We start from the raw sequence: 18,734 nt of genomic DNA on the forward strand, positions 1-18,734 counted from the left end.
TCCGGGTTACCGCCCATCTGCCTACAAGCCTGGCTTACCGCTTAGGCTGCTGCAAGTGAGCTTGCAACTTGGTCGGTATCCCAGCAACCGTCCGGCCGCAACATTCCCAATATGGGCGCCCGGTGAGCTCGCAGCGCGCCGCCAGTCCAGTCCATGGCAGCTTTTGCTGCAAAGGGCAGCCCACAGTGTCGCGACGTGCGAGAGCTGCCTGGAGTTCCTCTTCCGCGTCCTTCCGCTCCATAAACCTAAGCGCGTACTGTTGTTCCTTGACCGTTTTGGGCAGTGTGTGACCGAATTCCGTCACAAAGCGATGAATCCGCTCGGTCTTCTTCCGCAGTTCCAAGAACTGCTCGATGCAGTCCTTAACCTATGGGCACAAAGAAGATTCCCGGTTGCAAGTAGGCAATGGAGGAGAAGCTGTTTATTAGGGAGGCAACAAGGCAACGGCCAAAGGAGATGAGTCCTTTGCCAAGGTTCTATGTTGCAAGCTGCGCACCCAGGACATGTGCTGAGCGTCCGGTCTTGGGGACCATCAGCCGAGGGCTCCATCCCATGTGAACCTTGCGGCCATAAACCTGGAGACAAAACCCATTACGGGGCCCCGTTTCATGTTCTAGCACCGCTGAGGTCCACTTCTCTAGGGGCGCCCATCCTCCCATGTAATGGATCTTTTCCGCACCTCAAGGTCGATGTACACCCCAGTCCGATCTGCGATCGCCGCCATGAACGCCCTATCATAAAGCACCTCCTTCCGCTTCTCCAAAATCAGGTCGCTCTCCTCCTTCGTGATAAGGCTAGCATGGGAATAAATTTGTTGCAGGAAAGGCAACCGCAATTATCAGTCATCTCTGGTAGCAGCTAACCCACGATCCGTTGCATTTCACTCATCCGTTGACGTAAGACACACAAGTACATAGGTTCAATCACGCCAATGGTCATGCACACCTTCCAATGCGTTCATGTTGCTGCAGGCGCAGGAAGGAGACGCGCGCTTCGTCCACCCACGCCCGGTTCTCAGCACGACTGAAGCGCAGAGGCGGTAGCCGTGGTCGGGGAGGTGTAGACCCGCTCCTCATCTTCTTACAGTACTCCACATATCCTGCAAGCCAAACAGTGTACATCGCTGCTGAAAGCACTCCGACGCAAATTTGAGCTACATGCCCCTTTCTCCAGTATGACTAGTATGGCACGTACGATCGACCTAAATCCACCTTGCACCGGAACTTTATCAGCTTCCTTGCGGGCTTTCCCACAACGCACCCTCCATGGTCATGTTCCGTAGCTCACTGAGCACCTTAAGGTCCTCGGCGTCTGCCGAGTCCTGGCTGCCCTGAGCACCCGTGTTGCCCTCTGAACCTGCTGACCCAGCACCCCCAGTTGGAGCAGCTGCGGTCGCCTTCGAGCCTACAGCAGAAGTTGCACGCAGAGTATCATATCCGATATGAACATGTTGCGCATGTTTCAAACTGGGCGTAGCCGTACGACCTCACCCAGAAGCAAGCTCCGCAGCCAGCTTGGTATGCTAAGCCCACCCGGTCGGGCGTCCGATGAGGCTGCTGCTGTCGTGCTAAACCCCGCAACAGGCCCTCTCCCCGCGGGTGCTGATGCCGCACCGTACGACCGAAGAAATGTCCCCAGGGTTATCGGCCAGGGACATTGGTCGAAACCTGGGTGAATCCCCAATGCTGTTGAAGCTGCAACATCGAATTCATGCAGGAATCTATGTCTATTTATGGATGCTGAGATTAACGTTGCGCTGGATGGTACAGACCAGCCGCGTGATCGGAAAAGCCATTTTGCCACCTGACTCATAATCTCAAGGTATAAGCTTTATGATCATATATGACTCGCATGTATTTAAAACTTAAGAAAGCATGAGGGAGGAAGTCATCCGTTCTCGTTTCAACAGGATGTGAATCGTGTGCTCACCTTCATTAAAGCGCTCTATGTTGAATATCCAAACCTACTAACAAGGATAGAATACATCGTATCCATGAAGGAATTCCAGCCATTGCCGACATGGCCATGAACTGGATTCAAGCATCGTACAGGGCAAGCTGTGCAGCTGAGCCAGTATTTTCTCTTCGCTTCTATAAGTTCTTTTTGAGACGCATTCGTATTCCTACTTAAAACTGATGTCCGATTATCGAAAGGAGGCCGACAGGCTGCGAATGCTGCGACAGACGCAGCAGCAGGGAAGCCCTAGCTTACAGCTTCCCACCAGGGGACCGATTCAGGCCGAGTATCATCGTCCGGCAGCAAACGTGCACGCGCTGGTGCAGGTAGAACTCCCTGCTTTAGGGTATTCTCGGTAATGGTTGTGAACAGGCAGTAACGGACACAACCTCTGCTTTGCAGCGACACTACTTTCCCGAGGAAGGCTTAGTTCTTGATGGCGTTGGGGAGCCTGCGAATGCGGATGTCGCGGACGCCGCGGATGTCGCAGACCGGCTCTCAAAGTACCAAAACCTTTGTCAGCGACGCGCAGCAGAGACCAGCAAGGCAATACAAGCCGAAAAAGACGCGAAAATGAAGCTGGTGCGTGTGGGAAGTTGGCTCTGAAGGCTGGCCGAAAAAACCTGGCTCTAAAGGCAAGGGCTCTATGTTTTCGACCCAAACGAAAGCTATCACCGTACACGACGCCGTGCAGGCTTTGTCAACGCGTGAAAGGTTACAGAACGCGAAGGCGTTCGGGCTGCGGGTTGCGTTAGGCAACCTGAAGGCTTCACCTCGGAACCCTACCAAGGGCAAGGTATGATGATGGTGGCCTTCCCTTTTTTCCATTGTGGCACTGGAACTGTGGATCAGACTTTATGAAACTGGTTGGGGATGTGTACAGGAGACGGCCGCCAAGGAAGCAAGCCCGGTAAGCGTACGCCAGACCCCTGCATGGTATAAAGGTTTACACAGCTGTATTTGTGGCGCATGCAACAAGGATTTTCGTTGAAGCGCTGAGAGGGTAATGCAGGGCGGCGACACCAGCAGCAGCAACGATGGGCTAGCGGAGGGGGCAAGTCCACCACATCACGGCGCAGGAGAGTCCAGTTCAGTTGGAGAGCAGCTGGACGCGGGACGGCGCAACGAGCCCCTAGCAGGCACGATAGCACCGAACCGTAAGTGTTTTACAAGTATTGGCCGAGACCCTTATTCCCCTACACCTATTAGTAACTGACCGTAATAACAACACAGGAGCAGTGGTTCATTCACCCAGGTTTTGCTTCCTGCTGACCTGGCCCTCAGGGTGTAGCGAAGAGGTTCCAAGTCCAGCAACTGACACGCAGCCTCACACTCAGGACGGGCCGCCTGCCTCGGTTGCCCTGCCAAATAATCGGAGGGTCTCTGCCAGCGTAGCAGCTCGTCAGCGGCTCGCAACGTACAGCGCTGCGCACATGACCGCGGCAATGGCCGGCTTCAAAATAACCGAGCTGCCACGCGTCCCGAACCCAGCACCTGTGAACGCAGCGGGCAGCAGCTCAACCAGCTTCAAGGCCAGGTGCGCCATTTGATCTCCCGGGTCAGGGTCCTTTAAAAAAAAGGGATACGGTGGTGGTTCTTCAGTTCGAGGACCCGCCATGAAGCGTGAGATACACTTCCATGTGCTTTGGCTCCCCGCAGGGTCCTGCAGGCAACCAATCTAAACCGTGTGGCCAAGGCGTACAAAGGCAGACCTTTGCCGCTTGTCGTCTCCGTCGATGACGAGCCCGGGATGGCGCGCATCGCACAGAAGGTACGTCGACATGATTGCATATTGGTCGGCAACAGGAGCCTTAACTAATAATCTTACAAGGTGCTGTCCCAACTCCGTTTGCAGGTTTCGGAGCTGAGGGAAAAGCTGGAGCTTCCGCGGCTCTGTGCGTGCCCAAATAGGGCAAATATATTTGATCCAACCTACGTTACGAAATGTGCTCGGAATTGCCCCCTGTACATGCAACCCGAGCGCTTCGCATCCCTGCTGACGACGTGGCTGCGTGAAAAAGATATTATTTAATCGGCAGAACCCCTTGACAGTAACGATTGGGGTTCCACTGCAGCCGACACCGGGTGCAGGCAAGCTCAATTACAACAAAACGGTCGTGAATTAATCCACCTGCAACTGCCGCAATAATTGATGGACGAACATCTCTGCTCTCTGTCATTCATGTAATCAAAGCTGCCTTTTTTCATTCCTAGCCCCCATAGCACGCAAGGAGCCAGGTCCAACTCTCGGGAACACGCAGCATGCACGCACACACAAAGATCATCACGAGCTCACATTTTCGTCCACCATGCCGGGTCGAACCCCTAAGGTCGAACCCCACCAAAATTGCACCATTAAAACTGGTCCAAAATTTTCTCGCAGCCATCACGCTGGGCGCTCGTCCGATGTAGCAACTACCCAAGCCGCTCATTTACTCTCTTTTAATGTTAGTATATTAATAAGTCGTAAGCGTGCTGTATGGATCCCGACGCGCTCCCATCCAGTTGTTCATGCATCAGGAAACCGGAATACGAAAGAAACTCAACCCGACATTATCTTTCGCAGCCACGTGAAATAAAGCTGCTATCATCACTCTTCACACACATACGCACACACACACACACACACACTCTCTCAGCAATCTTCGAGGGTCCGTCAAACAGAGCGCCGTGCTCGTTTGCCTAGCATGGAAAAACGGCGACGGAGCATTGCGCTCTTGGCACATGAAAAGATGACGGGCACCGACACATGCTCACACACTTGGTTATTGCCAAACGTCACATGCGCAAACAAACATGTACGCGCATTCGGCGATGATACAAACCACCACATATACATTAGGCTTGGCCTCGCTCATCGCACATAAAAGTCATGCATGCACCTATTGGGCACAGGATTGTCTCTTCTCGTGTGCCGGGGCTGCATAGACATGGCGGTTGCGCAGGCGCTCAGCAAGACCCGGCAATTCCCTGGCCGACCCGGCATTTACCTACCACCCGAGTATGCTGCCGCTGCAGCCTGTAACGCGTAACCAGCATAACTGCTGGGCACAGAACCATTGTACGAGGACCACAGCGACCATGAGGGGCCCCCAGAAGGCAAGGCTGCAAATGAGGCAGAGCTCGGCCAGCCGACTCCGCTGCTGCATCCACCGGCTGCGGCGAAAGCAGCCGCTTGCGCCTGAAGCATCTGTGCCGCGCCCACCACACCTCCAGTACCGTGATCAATGGCCCCGTGTGCTGCTGCAGGAGCGTGCACCTTCGCGGCCGCGGCCGCGGCCAGGGATAGCCAGTCCGCTGCACCGCTGTTCCCGGACGCGTTCATCGATGAAAATTGTGACGGAACCTGCAGCAGCAGGCTAGATTGAAGCATGCTGCTGCCCCCCTGGAGCCATCCCATACCACCCAGCCCAGCGGCCTGCTGCAGCAGCGCAGACCTCTGCAAGGGGTCCAGGGCTGCTACAGCCGCCGCGGCCGCCGTGTTCGACGCTGCTGCCGACGGGTTGCCGCCCTGGTGGCCCAGGCCGTGTAGCAGCGGGTGGAGCGCCACGGAGCTGGTCGGCAGAAGCCCATTTAGCTGCTGCAGGCTATCATGTGTCTGCGCCATTTGATGCTGCTGCAGCGCTATTTGCAGGTTGTGTCGCGACAGGCTACTTTGGGCGCCATCCAGCAACCCTCCGTTCTCTTGAGAACACAGCAGGGGATGCAAATTATTTCCCAGGCTGCTAGAGCCCCCACCCGGACCCATGACCGCTGCCAGAGAGGCCATGCTCGGAGGCAGGTGGAGACCCGCAAGCTGCGAACCCGAAACCGAAGCGCCGCTGCCCACGCCGCCGACATAACCATTAGAGCTGCCGGCGTTCTCCAGTTCTGCCTTCCGCCGTAAGCGGCGGCCTTGCACGACAATCTCCGCGCCGTCCATGTTGCCGTCTGCATCGGGGTCGTCCGAAATGCCGCCGTTCTGCGGCGCCTGCGGCGGCGATGGCTGCTGCGACTGCTGGGAGTTTGGCTGCTGGGGTGATGAGGCCTGCTGTTGCGCCTGCGGTGGCGGTGAACCTGGCGGTGACGGCCGCTGCCCGCCGTTTCCCAGCTGCGACTGAGCCAGCGCCAGAGCAACAGGCAGATCGTCACCATTAAGCAGGGTTCGCGCATCGATTCCATTCATGCCCTGATGGCCATTCGCAACCAGGCTTGATGACATGGGTGCGCCACCGGCGAGGTGGGCCTGCAGGTGTTCGCGTAAAGCCGCGCTGCCGCTCAGGTCGGAGGTCAGGCCATTGCCTCCAGCCCATTGACCCCCGTGTAGCTGCGAAACGCCCGCCAACTTCAGCCCCGCGAGACCTCCATGGCCGCCCAGCAATTGCTGATGAGCATAAGCTGCGCTCGTAGCCGACCCATTCGTGAGAATCCCTGTCGGATCAGCGGCCGCGAGCAGAGCTGGGTTAAGGCCGCTGTACGGAGCGGGCGTGTTGACGGGCAGCCCGAACATTCCCGTATGAGCCACAGCTGCCGCCGCCGTGATATGGTCAGCCAGGGAAGGGCTGCTACGCTGCTCCCTGCCAGCGGCTTTGCTCTTGCTCTTGCGGCGACCGGACCCAGGCGCTATGTTCCTGAGTGTGCCACCCGCCGTCCAGTATCGCTGGCAAGTCTGCGCAGGGAAGTGATACGCCAGATAACATGAAAACACATCACCACTAAGGAATCCATGGAGGGCGCGCTTGCAAATGCTGTGTGCACATCCGCACGTCCCATCGCACACGGCCCCTACAACGCCCGTGCTTCCTTACCTTGCAGTAAAACCGAGGCTGCTTTATGTTGTAATTATTGTAGTAGCAAAATTTGGTGTCCAAGCTGTTGCACCGTGGGCACGTTTCCTTTTTCTCGGGCCTGCATAGCACAGGTAACAACTGCCACAGTTAAGAGCCGCTTACTTCGCGCTTGCAAGGCTGTCAGCACAATAAGCTACGTCTAGAATAAATTAGCGCACCGAGGAAGCTTCTGTCGCGGGCCTGAATCCTTGGCCGCGTTGTCATCGTCAGGGCTGGAATCGCGTTCCTGAAGTTGACGGGCGCGCTTTGCTACCGCAGAACTTTGGTTGTTACCATTTCGCACACGCGACGGACTAGTTACATCGCGGTCGCCCGTCTGTCGCCTTGGCTCCCTGGCTTTCTCCTCGCGTTCCTCGTTCAGGTCGGCAGCAACACCAGCCGCCCAGTCCTCCAGCTGACCTGAAGTACTTACTGTATCTCGCGAGGCGCCCTCCATGGATCTACAAGGGCAAAAAGTCAAGGTTTCAGTAACTACCTGCCCTCAGCACCTTTAGTCCGTTGTCCCTTTTTTGTGCACCTAAAGTGGCCAACTGCATGCCGTGCACACACTTACTGCTGATTGATTGATACTTGTCTAAATGCGCCAATCCCACGGGCCAACCGTGCGCCAGGGTGCAGCGCCGCCTCAATAGTGGTGGTCCAGTAGGTGTGGGACTATCCCGAGCCCAATTAATCCCTTCATCTGCACACCTAAAGCATCATTGTTTATTACGCTACCGGTTGAGCGGTGGCGCGAAGAATGCAAGTTGGATTAGCACCCACAGTACGACTTTCCCCAAGATAGTCTCATTAACACTGCAAGGTTTGCATGTCATACAAATCGACTATACGATGATGAATTTTGTCAATTTTACGATCTTCTCTGTTGAGGTTGCAGAATTCCTTAGCTCCCAGGTTTTGCCCCTTTCAAAGGGATTGTTGTTCCACACACACCATGCATCATAACGTGCGGAGATTGAACATAGCCATGCAAGCGGTAGGTGAACACGTGTTTCCTTTCAAGGACAACATCAACAGCTCGTGCAAATTATCTGGACGTAGAGAATGTGCACAATGCTCTATACTGGCCCTGATGTACACAAGGAAATGAATGCATGAATGCATCGTCCTAGTCGGACCATCGCCAGCTCAGCAATTGGTGTGCGTTTCCTGGCAGTTGAAATTTATGCTCTGACCATTGCTATGACTGCGTCAACAACACATATTACTGTCGAGCAATTGGCGTTCATATTGCCTTGAGTATCACGGGGTTAAATGGGGCTCCGTTGCCGTACAGCTCCGACACGGAGCTCCTGCAGTAGACCGAGGCCAAGGGAAATAAGGAAGATGCACCAGGAGGCAGTGGCATGAAAACTGTATCACCAATTATGCCATTCGGCGAATATGTAGGCTGGCGGCATCAGGCGGCAGCCAAAAAGCCAGGATTTCTGCAGCCCCTCCGCGCGGGTTGAGTTGTGCAAGGTCTAAGGTATTCATAAGATGCAAAGAAACCAACGAGTTGTCCCACGTTTGTGGATGCGAAGAGTCACAGTCCAGCCAACCTTGCGAATGCGAGGGCGACATCAAACATCCCAATACTTATCATAAAATACAGTGCTGATTTGCGATCGGTTGTCGTTGTGCATACCGCTACTTCCCTAGAAAAATTTCAAACGCATGGACTACAATTGGGCCACCATCAAGCCGTACAGGGTATAATTAGTTGTACGGTTAACTGACCTATCTGCGCGGGGAAAACAGCTCGGATATTTCCTAAGGGGCTGCTGTGGTCTTCATCGCTTGTACTGTATATCTTGATATCACATTTATTTCGAGTTTTGCGGTTTTGGCGATAACTACTGGAGCCCAGGATAAGGGCAGGCCGGCCGTGAAAGCCAAGTGACAGCCCGGAGAATGCACGAGGTGTGGGCCGGAACGACTTAAAGTCGGACGGTGAGGTGAACAGATGCGAATCATCTTGGCATAACGATTCTCTTACGCAGGGGCGTTTCCGTGCGCGCCTGGGTGTGTGTGCGTTGCCTTGGGCCTGTCAAGGGCTCCTTGATCGTCGACGTTGTTCCCAACCTTGTCTGGTTGGATCAGATGCGCCACCTGGGATGCGGACATCAACCTGGAAGTTAGCCCCGGAACATCAGCTCAGCAAGGCTCGGAAGGGTCCTTGCTTGTGACAGAAGGTCGGAAACCTTGAGAACTCTTCAGACTGATGTTCGGTGCTTGGCTAATGACCGGGACGCGTCTTATAGGATACGCATGTGCCCATCCCCTGTCGACATGGGCAATCCAATCGGTGCCGGTCATGTGCTCTTATGCGCTCTTTGTTGGGATCTTATCAGGTTATCAGGCATGGTATTTTCAGAAGTACTGGGTACGGTGAAGGTGGTTGCTAAGGTTGTACGGGTCCAAAGTGAGACGAAGCTTGCATTTGGTGGGAGAGGAAGTGTGAAAGGTATGTTTTTATTACAGAGACTCAAGGTGCTTGATAGGGATTTGAGGCGTTTGTTTGGCCAGGATCAGGCCCTATCTTGCCATCCTTTGGAGACAGTCGGTGTGTAGGCGCACCGCTTCTCCCACCCGGAGAGGCATCGTCATTTGCAGCAACTCGGCAAGCAGCACCAGGTTGAGGAAAGCCCCCGAAAGAAGTCCCGTTAGATTACCGGTACTTCACACCGTACTCGGCCCTTCGTTGTCGGCGGTGAAGCGGGCGGCGCAGGAAGGGGAACAGTGGGACATACTCTAGATGCTGCCCTCGTCGTGTGTGTGCGTGTGTGTTGCGAAAACATGCACGTGCAAGCCCAGCTTGGCACATCACAATGCTGGCTTATCATACCGAATCGCCGATGCTCCAACGAGAACCTCAATCCGGTGTTGGAAGTTCCTGTCCTTACACGGGATTATACGAGACGGTTCGTTTGCCCTTACAGAAGTAACGACGTTTGCGCATATAGGCCAAGGAGGACTCCAGTCGACGCAAACCCTAAGAAACAACGATCTTCCTCCACCAATCAGCAAAAATGTAGTTACCAATATGGGAAAAACTCCGTTCCCGTGCATCCACGGAGAATTGCACGGGTTCAGACACGCAGGCTGTGGCAGTCGTGTGGGCTATGCAAACAGCACATCAGAACGAGGCCACAACAACACAGCTAACCTTTGACAAGGTTAGGCAACTCAGATTCGCTTTCAACACCTACAAAATCACGACTTAATCGGCTCGGCTGGCCGCAACGGTGCTGACCACGGCAGGACAGAAACGTGAGCCCGGCTTTCACCAATAATCCAGCATCCGCCACGCCTGTTCGCGTGATATGCAACAGCTACCGTACAACTACTTTTTCGCCGCTGCTTTGCCGGCCCCCCGGCCAGCCCCCCGCCCTGCGCCACCACCCCGGCCCGCGCCGGACGCCTTGGCCGCGCCATTGCCACCGCCGCGACCGCCTCCTTTTTTCCCCCTGGTGCCCTTGCCGTCGTCCTGCAGTTGCACCACCAGACCGTCCTTCGCGAGGCGCCGCGCAAGAGTAGCCGGGTCCACATCCTCCTCGTCCTCCTGCTCTCCCTGCCCACCACCCTCGCCAGCAGCTCTCTCCACCGGCTTCGCCTCCTAAGGCAACACAGCAGTCCGGGAACAAAAGAGGAAAAGCGCGGCCATACATAACTTCGAGCAATTAAAGGAACGGGGTCCATTACAAATCGTGGCTGTGTTCGCCGTTGCTTGCTGTCCTTGGAAGACTGGTGTTTCGAAATTTCGCCAGGAAGAAGGTTGCCTACCTTGCTTCCAGCTCTCCAAAAGTACTGTGCACCCAATGCTTCCTGAGCGCTTCAAGGTACATCCTGCTACTAGGTGCCCTCACGCTGCAAGACATCCACAAACTTAGGCTCTCCCCGTTACCACAATCACCCCGCTCACCTGTTCCGCGTCCTCCCCTTCCAGCGGGCCCTCCTCGTCATCCTCCTCAGCAGCCGCCTTCCGGCCCTTGCCCTTGCCTTTGCCAGCCCCACGGCCCAGCTTGACCTCCTCCACTTGTGCCAGGCAGCGGGCCGCGGGCGCCGTAGAGTTGAGGCTCCTGCATTGACCGTACACAAAAAATCCATCAACGCCTAGCTCTACACACACAGACATCGACTTGAGCAATATCCCCTTCCAAGACGCGAGCACTGCGCTCAGGTCAAGTGGCCGCAGACCGCGCAGGCCTACACATCGGACGTGTCCCTAGGTGTAACCGACGCATTTGAAGGGCCTTATGAGGAATGAGAGTATCATTCCTTTAGTTGACACGCAAACCGTTACATCCCGCAGGCAGAAACAGGTGGGATAACTGCTCGAGACCACAAACTCCTAGGCTACCAACGAGTGAACCAAGATAGACTCCGGACTCCACCTGGTAAACGCCGACTTGACCTTTGTAGGCACGTCCTTGAACATATCCTCCGCCCACGCCGCCTTGCTCTTGAACGAGGTAACGTCAAGGATGAAATCAAACTGCTCCCTGCGAACCAGATGGTGCAGGGTGATGTAAGCGCGGAAATTGTATCGACAGACAAGTCAGAAAGCGGCGAGCCAAGTGCGACTCCGAGAGGCCGCAGCCCAAACGGTAATAGCGCCATGCCCGGCTGGAAACGCAACCCTTTTCTCCATCCAGGCAAATCTTGCGTGCCATTGAATGACCTTGAGGCACGCCCATTGGGCCCGTTGCGGCCATTCTGCAAAGTCGCGACTTGCTTTGAAGCCGGTAAAGCAGCAAGACAAACCCTTGTAGAAGTAGGTCAACCGAGCAGCAAACACCCATCCGTCTAATGCTCACTCCTTCCTTGCTAACCCGAGAAACGGGACCTGCGCATTCCAGCAGACCACCAAGCGCTTGTTTCAGGGCCTGGTTCCCTTCCCCGCCCCTTCGTCTCCTGCGGGCCACACCTGTCGATGCAGTAGCCGTGCATGAGCTCCACGACTGCGGGCACAGCGGCCTCCTGCTCCCGCACCAGCGGCCGCACCAGCAGGCGGCGCAGCGCGGAGGCGTACTCAAGGCGCACGGCGCTGCGGGATGAGGACAGGCGCCCCGAGGCGGCCATGGTGGTAGACAGCTCTCCCAGCAGTCTTCGCTGCTTGTTGCTGCTCGAGTAGTTTCCCAGCCAAGAAGTAAACCTGGCGACGCCCCACGTGACAGGAAGCTGAGAGCACGATGTAGGAGCGCTGAAAGGGGCAAAGTCTCGTATACACATGCCCAACCGCACCTGCCTTGCGGCTCTGAGGCATAACCCCCACCTCGCCGGCAGAGGAACAAAAACTGTGAAGCTTTGGAACCATTACGGAAAGTCCTTCGGAGGGCGTTCACCAACCAAGCTTGGCGCACTATAGAGACCCCGCGGCCCTGATGCACATACTTTATGGGCGGCGTGAAGACGCAGTGGTACCATACTTCCTAGCAAAGACCCAGTTATTTGAGCGGCGGGGACGCATTCCGCGGGGACCCACCTGGGAAAGTTCATTTCCGTGGGGTAGAGACCGAAGATCTCCCGAGGTCCGCGCATGTACGCCACCGGCAGCAGGCAACTCATGACCGCCGCGAAGGGCATCAGGCTCCAATTCTGGCTGCGGCGCAGCGTGTTGTTGACCACGTCGCCAAAGGAAATAGAGTCGGCGGCCTTGGCCATGGCACGAAGGCGCGCCGGCAGATCCGCTGCGGGAGTGCCGTAGAGGATGACAGGAACAGAAGGGACCAGAAGGTTGTGTGCGTGTGTGCTCGCTGCCGTCACGCACTTGGCCCATATCTTATTGCTCTACATCCCCTGACACCCTGTAGCAGTGCAATACAGACATCGGCATTGGCCGTTGCTTTCGCACTTCCACAGGAGCAATTTTCGATAAACTTACGATGTCCGCAATATACGCTAAAACACCGGCCCATCCTACGTTTCCTTGTGCCCCGGGGCCGTGCTACACTTCACCACTAATCATGTTCGCCCAGCCCGGTGGCCTCTCCATCCCAATACAACGCACGTGCGATGGTGGGCCGATGGTTGACGTAGTTTTCCTGCACCAGCAGCGGCACTAAATCCATGTCCGCAAACACCAGCTCCATGCGGTCGCCCATCGACAGGAGCGAGCAGGCGGGCTCCAGCAGCCGGCGGGCGCACTCAAAGGGACTCATGTCCGTGTCCTTGCTGGTGCCCATCTTGCCACGAACCTGCGTTCCAACCAACCGACCGACATGCCAAGCGTCGTGGTACGTGGTAAACTGCTGGGCCATGGGCCTGTTGAGGGCCCCGCCACCGCACAACCGCGTTTCCATGCTGCTCTATGAGCTGGCACAAAGGACTGGTGGAAACCCTCCAGCTTTCACGTAATGCGCTCCATAACGGAGCTCGCGCGCCATGGCAATACATCTATAACTGTAGGTTTCCTGAGTTCGTTTCACTCAGAAAACCTACAGCTATAGATTTATTGTTTGCTCTCGGAACTCGGCTGAATGTCGTTGGTATATACGGCTGGGCTAGCGTGAGTCGCAGGAGTGTGGAAGTCGCAGGAGTGCAACGGAAAGAGTTGTTTCGCTCTCGTTCATAGTGTTAGTACTGACAGGTTTCCGCTGCATCTCCTGCCTAACATGCAGCTTTTAGAAGCAGAGCCGCTTCGGTAACCAGGCTCGCCCCCTTCCACGGAGGCAAGCACACTGTTTCCTGCCTGCAGGTACCTCTTCGCCCCCACGACCCCTAAGCTAAGGTGAGGCAACTACTAGCGGAAACGTCGTAAGAAATATCTTTATGTACTTGAGGGCGGCGTTCAATGCTTATGTGCAGGAAAGACAGCATCAAACCTGACACAGACTCATATTCCAAGGGTATTGGGCACCGGCATTGGATACACACCTCGTCGTAAGTAAGGGCACGGGCCCGCAGTCGCACCATCTGCAGCTGTCCTAGGATGAGGCGCAGATCTCCACCCGCCCCCGAGACCAGGGCGTCCATGGTGGCCTATGAACAGGTGCGACCAGGGACAGAAGGGGAGAGATGAATGCGACGTGCACATTGAAAAGTGTGCCCAAGGCGGTCAATCCCATGGAGCAGCGCAGGTAGGCATGCGGCCCCCAGACGCACCTGGTTGATCTGCAGGCCCTCCTTCTGGCAGATCTCACTCATGCGCTTGGAGATCTGCTGCACTGTGGGCTTACGGAACTCCAGCTCCATGCAGTGGTTGCGCAGGGAACGCAGCTTCTGATTGTACTTGTCATTGCAAATACAGATGATGGGAATCTTGGAGCGCTTGATGGTGTCAATCAAGTCCTGGATGCCGCCGCGGTCTCCGCCTGAGCAGGGGGCGACAACCAGGAAGCGGCACGTACACGTCACAAGATCATTCAGATAAAGGACAGGCAGGGTCAGCAGGACAGGGAGGACAGGGAGGCATGAAGGGAGGCATTGCTTTCCCTTTCCCCCGGATTTCCCTGCTTACCCGACATGCCGTCCACCTCGTCCATGATGAGCAGCTGCTTGCGGTGCTTCCCACCGGCATCCCCCAGCCCCGGCAGCGTAGTGTTAGACACCATCTCCTTGATGACGTTGGACTGCTTGCCCGCGATGCCGTCCGAGACCTTGGTGCTCTTATTGCGCGTGTCGCTGGCGTTCATCTCGACAACCTCAAACCTGGACACATAAGCACGAGGCATGTCCGCGCATGTCGAACAAGGTACGTATGCTCGACTAACAACCCCCACGGGCCATTCAGCTTGTGGGCTTAAAACAGAATATTCCACGAAAAAACAGGCCTCTCCCGCGCATACATGCAGAACAGCAGACCACCTTTACAGCTGCCAAGCTGTCGCGTCAGGCAAGCAGAAGTGGTGCTGAACAACTGCCGTGATGCACGGCAAGGAGAAGGAAGGACCACCCTACACTGGCAATAGCCTGCCAAGCCGGCCAACCTGCCGGTCGGTATTAAGTGTGTGCGGCTATCCTGCGCCAAGTTTCCTTACGCCATGTGGCGGGATCCTCACCCCGCCTCTCGTGCGATGATGTGCGCTGCGCTAGTCTTGCCGATGCCGGGCGGCCCGCTGAGCAGTGCGGCCTTCTTGGACAGGTCCTTGGGCTTGGAGCCGCCGCCCTTCGCAGTCGGAGCAGCGGCTCCACGCAGGTGGACCTGCGTCACCACCAATACCAGCGACCACGCAGCACTGACCTTATGCCTGATACCCAACGGGGGCTCCGCAGCAGCATTGGGACAGCAAGTTTCAAATGACCTGCACCAGTAACTTGCATTTATTCAAGCAGCAACAACAGCCAACAGCACACGCACCCAGCCGCCCGCAGCTAAGCCACCTCCTCCCAAGCAGCCTTTCGTAGATGACCTCGCTCTCCAATTTCACCCAACCACCGTGATGAAAGCTCCTTTCCCTAATCAGCGAAGAGACGACCAACGGACCTGCTCCCAGCTTTCCAGCCACTGCTTCAGATTGGCCACTAGCGTGTTGTTCCCGACCAGCTCCGAGCTGTTTCGCGGCTTGTACTTATCCACCCACAGCTGGTACAGGCCCCCGCCGCCCCCGCCAGCAGGTGGCTGGCTCGGCTGCGGGGTTGTGTAGGGCCCAGTCGGCTTGCGCACGGCGCTGGGACCAGCGCCCCCGGGCCCCGCTCTGGCGGCAGCCGTGGGACCGAAGTTCGACGTGCAAATGCTGGAGGGTATTGCTGCGGCGGCGGCTGCGGCCGCGGGCCGCTCAGCAGGCGCGAAGGAAGCACTGGCTTTGAGCAGTGCAAAGAGACCGTCTTCATCAATAAGCTTGGTCTTGTGCTGTTTGGCCTGCGCACACGTGCCGTCGTTGAGCGCGTGGCGTAACGATGGCGAACAAGCAGAGTTGGCAAAGTCGTAAAGGCTGACTTATTGTGCAGTTTATTGGGGCCTGCCTGCCCCTTTTTACCTAATGGCCTAGCTTTCTCAACCGTTATGATGTGGCTCTAGGAGCCGGTCCGCTCTTGGGGCATTCCTGTTTTCCCAAAATTAGTACAGGCAGCAAGACCGCACGCCAAGGGCCCCTGACCCTGCCCTGCCGTACCCTACCATAACTCCCTCGTGCAAGCGCTTGGAGGCTCTCGCCCCTCCTCCTTTCTTCCCTTTCTTCCCTCATCCCAGCAAGCAGGACACAGCACGCTGTCCTCAAACTTACATCGCGGTACTTGCCACGTCCGCAGTTGTGGCCAACTACCACAAACGCTGTCTTGCCAGACACGCTCTTTGTAACCTTGCCGCCGTGCCGCTTGATCAGGTCCTCCGCCTCCGGACGCATCAAGCTGTCCAGTATGCCCGTGATAACGAACGTGCGGCCCGTCAGGCAGTCGGGATGGCCGCGAGGAACCTCCTGCGCGGCACAGCAGACATCCACAAATGAAAAGGCGCACTAAAACATGCAGAAGAACGCGGCCTTCCATCGTCCACCAAACCAACTGTCATCACATTGAAACTAGGGGTTCGCCGCCGACGCGGGGCAATACAAGCTGGTACGTATCCAAACACAAACACACACACACAACACGCATGCATGAACGCTGCAGGACAATCACAAGTGCCAGAGCCCACATGAACTCCCAATCAAGTGGCCCTTCCCCGTGCCCAATACCAGTTGGTTCCTGCTCCCCCGCGGTCCACAGTCCGCACCTTTTTGCGGTAGTTTGGTGGCTCCGCGCTATCATTCCCAGCCGCATCTGCGCCCTCGGGAACCAGGCTAAAGTTGAGCTGTTCCTCGGGGGGCAGCTGCTCCGCTGCCTTGCTCACAGCAGCGATGGCGGCGTCTGCGTTGGGGTCCAGACTGAAGGACGCCGGTTTCTTTGATGAAGCTGCTGACTTGCGTGCGCTGCCGCCTGCAGCGGCGCCGCTCACACGGGCCGTTTTCTTGGCGCTCGGCTCCGCATCTGCCGCCTTGACCTCGGCGGACTTCGCGGCCTGCGCGACGGAACGCGCAGAGACAGATAAAGAGGTTCCCGGATCTCGGCACGTTCGGGGCAACGCAGACGCAACCGAAAACAGGTGGCAGTCTGCAATTGCCATGCGGTAAACGATGCTTCAGCCAGTTAGAGAACTCAACAGCTCATTGCTTTGGACTCTGCACCCTGGTGGCAGTTGTGGCGAGAAACGCTGTCATCCGTCAGCCGCGCACCTTGGGAGATACAACTGGCTTATCCGCCACCACCAGTGATCGTTTGGTGCCGGTCAGCTTGGACGGCTTGGGCACGCCCTGCTTGCGCTTGCTGCCGCCGGCCGCATCTTCGCGCAACATGGCCACATCCTCGTCCATACTCCCACTGCTCTGCTCATCCTCGAGGTCCTGTTGCCGTCACCCACAGGCGAGGATATCGATTATGCTTGGTCTCGTCTACAGCACTGACTACGGCGCGTGTGCACACACAGACATGGGCTGCACTCGACCTTTGGACGTCGCGACAACCAGCAGAACCAGCGACCCGATACATAGGAGCATCATCACTGCCATGCCTGTACTGAAAAGCGACTCCACAACTGCGAGGTGTGCGGGCAGCCCCGACCATTCCCGGGAGCCTAGGGACAGCGATAAGTCCCAAAGCAGGCTGAAGCGACTTCGCCCCTGTAGTCCGCACACAAAATCGGCTAATTCCCTTATCGTGAGCAGTGACCACAAGACAAGCCCCTGAGCTGCCAGGGCAGCTCACTTCAAAGTCGTCGTCGTCGTCATCGGAAGAGGATCCCACCATGACAGCATCATCGTCATCGTCGTCGCCAATCACACGGCGCCGCTTGGCTGCAGGCGCCTGGTTGCCACGCCGGGCCCCAGGGGCTGGCGCACCGCTGCCACCTCCACCGACGCCACCCTTACCACCACCAGCTGCAGCCCTGCCAAATCGCGAGAGTCATTCGTCATGCAAACGGCCGTGGAACGCGCAAGAAGCCACGGAAAATACCTTTGTCTAGCCAATTGTCTGGGTACACACACCCGCCAATGGGTTTTAAGTATGCATCAGGAGTGCAAGGAATAACCACATAGCTGTGAAGGGGGTTTTCTGAGAAAGGGACTCCAGAGCAGTGCAAGGGAATCCTCAGCCTACCTAACCCCCCGGGGTGCACTCAGGATCACCCGGTCAGGTTCCCTGGATACACAGGATATCCACAGATGTACACGAGATACGCAAGCCAGGCAACCCGAAGGCATGGAAAGGGCCGGCCGGCCAGTGCAAAGACCGCACGTCCTAATTCCTTGATCCCCCCGCGCACAAGATGGCTGCCAGTCCCTTCTTCGCGACATTACACTAATCAACCCTTGCCATCAAAGCTTAAGCACTCAGCGGACCAAACTCCCATCCTGCCATAGTGCACTATGGAGCACTTGCCCCTTATTTTCTTTGCGGGCTGGGGGCCGGTGCATGACGACAAGGTCCTCATCCTCGTCGTCTACGACTTCAACCCTGGGTTTCTTGGCTGTGGGTTTCGCCTCGACCGGCGGCTTGTGTTCCGAGTTCTGCTGGACCGCGTGCTGCACCGGCTTCAGGGCCGGCGGAGAAGCCCCCTCGGTTACCTTTTTAGGGGGCAAATCCTGCAAACACGAGGACGCATGCAATCAACGGGGTCGCTCCCCTGTTCAGTAATCTTGCTGCAAAGACATACCTTTACCGTTACGGAAGTGCCCTTGGCAGCACCTGTTCAAAGCCGAAGTTTCAGAAACGCTTTCGCAATGCCTCGTTGAGTAGCAATGGGACACACACCTTGAGAGCCTTCCGGCTTTTTAAAGAAGCTGCGGATGTCCTTGGCCTGAGTCTTAACAGGTGTCTTCTGCTTGGGCTTATCCTGTAAATGCCAAAACGGAGAGGTTTTTTATCCGTGTCCAGGGAAAAGATATTCGATGCACATGTTTACCATGGGTTCCGAAGGATCAAATTTGCTGCTTTTCAAAACTAGATAATCGGAAGCATTGGCGGAGCGCTATGTCGCAGAGGAAAAACAGG

At 56.4% G+C, this 18,734-nt stretch overlaps 4 protein-coding genes across 4 annotated transcripts; 1 reads left to right on the forward strand and 3 right to left on the reverse strand.

Moving 5' to 3' along the window:
• Positions 1 to 38: 38 nt before the first annotated feature.
• VOLCADRAFT_119859 (uncharacterized protein) lies at positions 39 to 1,812 on the reverse strand (the record flags this gene model as incomplete). The annotated part of the gene is made up of 5 exons (XM_002958081.1): positions 39 to 367; positions 680 to 794; positions 946 to 1,099; positions 1,261 to 1,404; positions 1,614 to 1,812. Coding segments are annotated over 5 exons (941 nt in total), but the record flags the coding sequence as incomplete, so codon positions are not given.
• A 323-nt stretch (positions 1,813 to 2,135) lies between these two features.
• Positions 2,136 to 3,988, forward strand: VOLCADRAFT_99320 (uncharacterized protein; the record flags this gene model as incomplete). The annotated part of the gene is made up of 6 exons (XM_002958055.1): positions 2,136 to 2,282; positions 2,359 to 2,538; positions 2,651 to 2,752; positions 3,335 to 3,493; positions 3,626 to 3,727; positions 3,812 to 3,988. 6 exons carry the CDS (start codon positions 2,136 to 2,138, stop codon positions 3,986 to 3,988), a joined length of 867 nt encoding a protein of 288 aa, XP_002958101.1.
• Positions 3,989 to 4,044: 56 nt separating this feature from the next.
• Positions 4,045 to 7,413, reverse strand: dofA (Dof-type zinc finger protein). Its single transcript, XM_002958082.1, has 4 exons — positions 7,339 to 7,413; positions 6,944 to 7,225; positions 6,744 to 6,843; positions 4,045 to 6,604 (listed from the first exon to the last, which is right to left on the reverse strand). Exons 2-4 carry the CDS (start codon positions 7,219 to 7,221, stop codon positions 4,943 to 4,945), a joined length of 2,040 nt encoding a protein of 679 aa, XP_002958128.1. The 5' UTR covers positions 7,222 to 7,225; positions 7,339 to 7,413; the 3' UTR covers positions 4,045 to 4,942.
• Positions 7,414 to 9,686: 2,273 nt separating this feature from the next.
• rfc1 (DNA replication factor C complex subunit 1) lies at positions 9,687 to 17,656 on the reverse strand (the record flags this gene model as incomplete). The annotated part of the gene is made up of 16 exons (XM_002958083.1): positions 9,687 to 10,383; positions 10,690 to 10,846; positions 11,162 to 11,269; positions 11,695 to 11,814; positions 12,253 to 12,457; positions 12,778 to 12,964; positions 13,644 to 13,748; positions 13,872 to 14,080; positions 14,227 to 14,417; positions 14,768 to 14,910; positions 15,193 to 15,567; positions 15,932 to 16,123; positions 16,420 to 16,704; positions 16,919 to 17,086; positions 17,448 to 17,546; positions 17,582 to 17,656. The coding sequence occupies 16 exons, from the start codon at positions 17,654 to 17,656 to the stop codon at positions 10,111 to 10,113; spliced, it is 2,892 nt and encodes a 963-aa protein (XP_002958129.1). The 3' UTR covers positions 9,687 to 10,110.
• Positions 17,657 to 18,734: the final 1,078 nt, after the last annotated feature.

Source organism: Volvox carteri, assembly GCF_000143455.1.
Source record: "Volvox carteri f. nagariensis unplaced genomic scaffold VOLCAscaffold_85, whole genome shotgun sequence".
Classification (NCBI taxonomy): Eukaryota; Viridiplantae; Chlorophyta; class Chlorophyceae; order Chlamydomonadales; family Volvocaceae; genus Volvox; species Volvox carteri.

Excerpts from the sequence above, each read along its gene's own strand:
- dofA (XM_002958082.1), bottom strand. The coding sequence starts at position 7,221 with ATGGAGGGCGCCTCGCGAGATACAGTAAGTACTTCAGGTCAGCTGGAG. Across the intron at positions 6,844-6,943 it reads CCGCGACAGAAGCTTCCTCG|GCCCGAGAAAAAGGAAACGT; the intron begins GTGCGCTAATTT and ends TGTGCTATGCAG. Across the intron at positions 6,605-6,743 it reads AGCCTCGGTTTTACTGCAAG|ACTTGCCAGCGATACTGGAC; the intron begins GTAAGGAAGCAC and ends TTCCCTGCGCAG.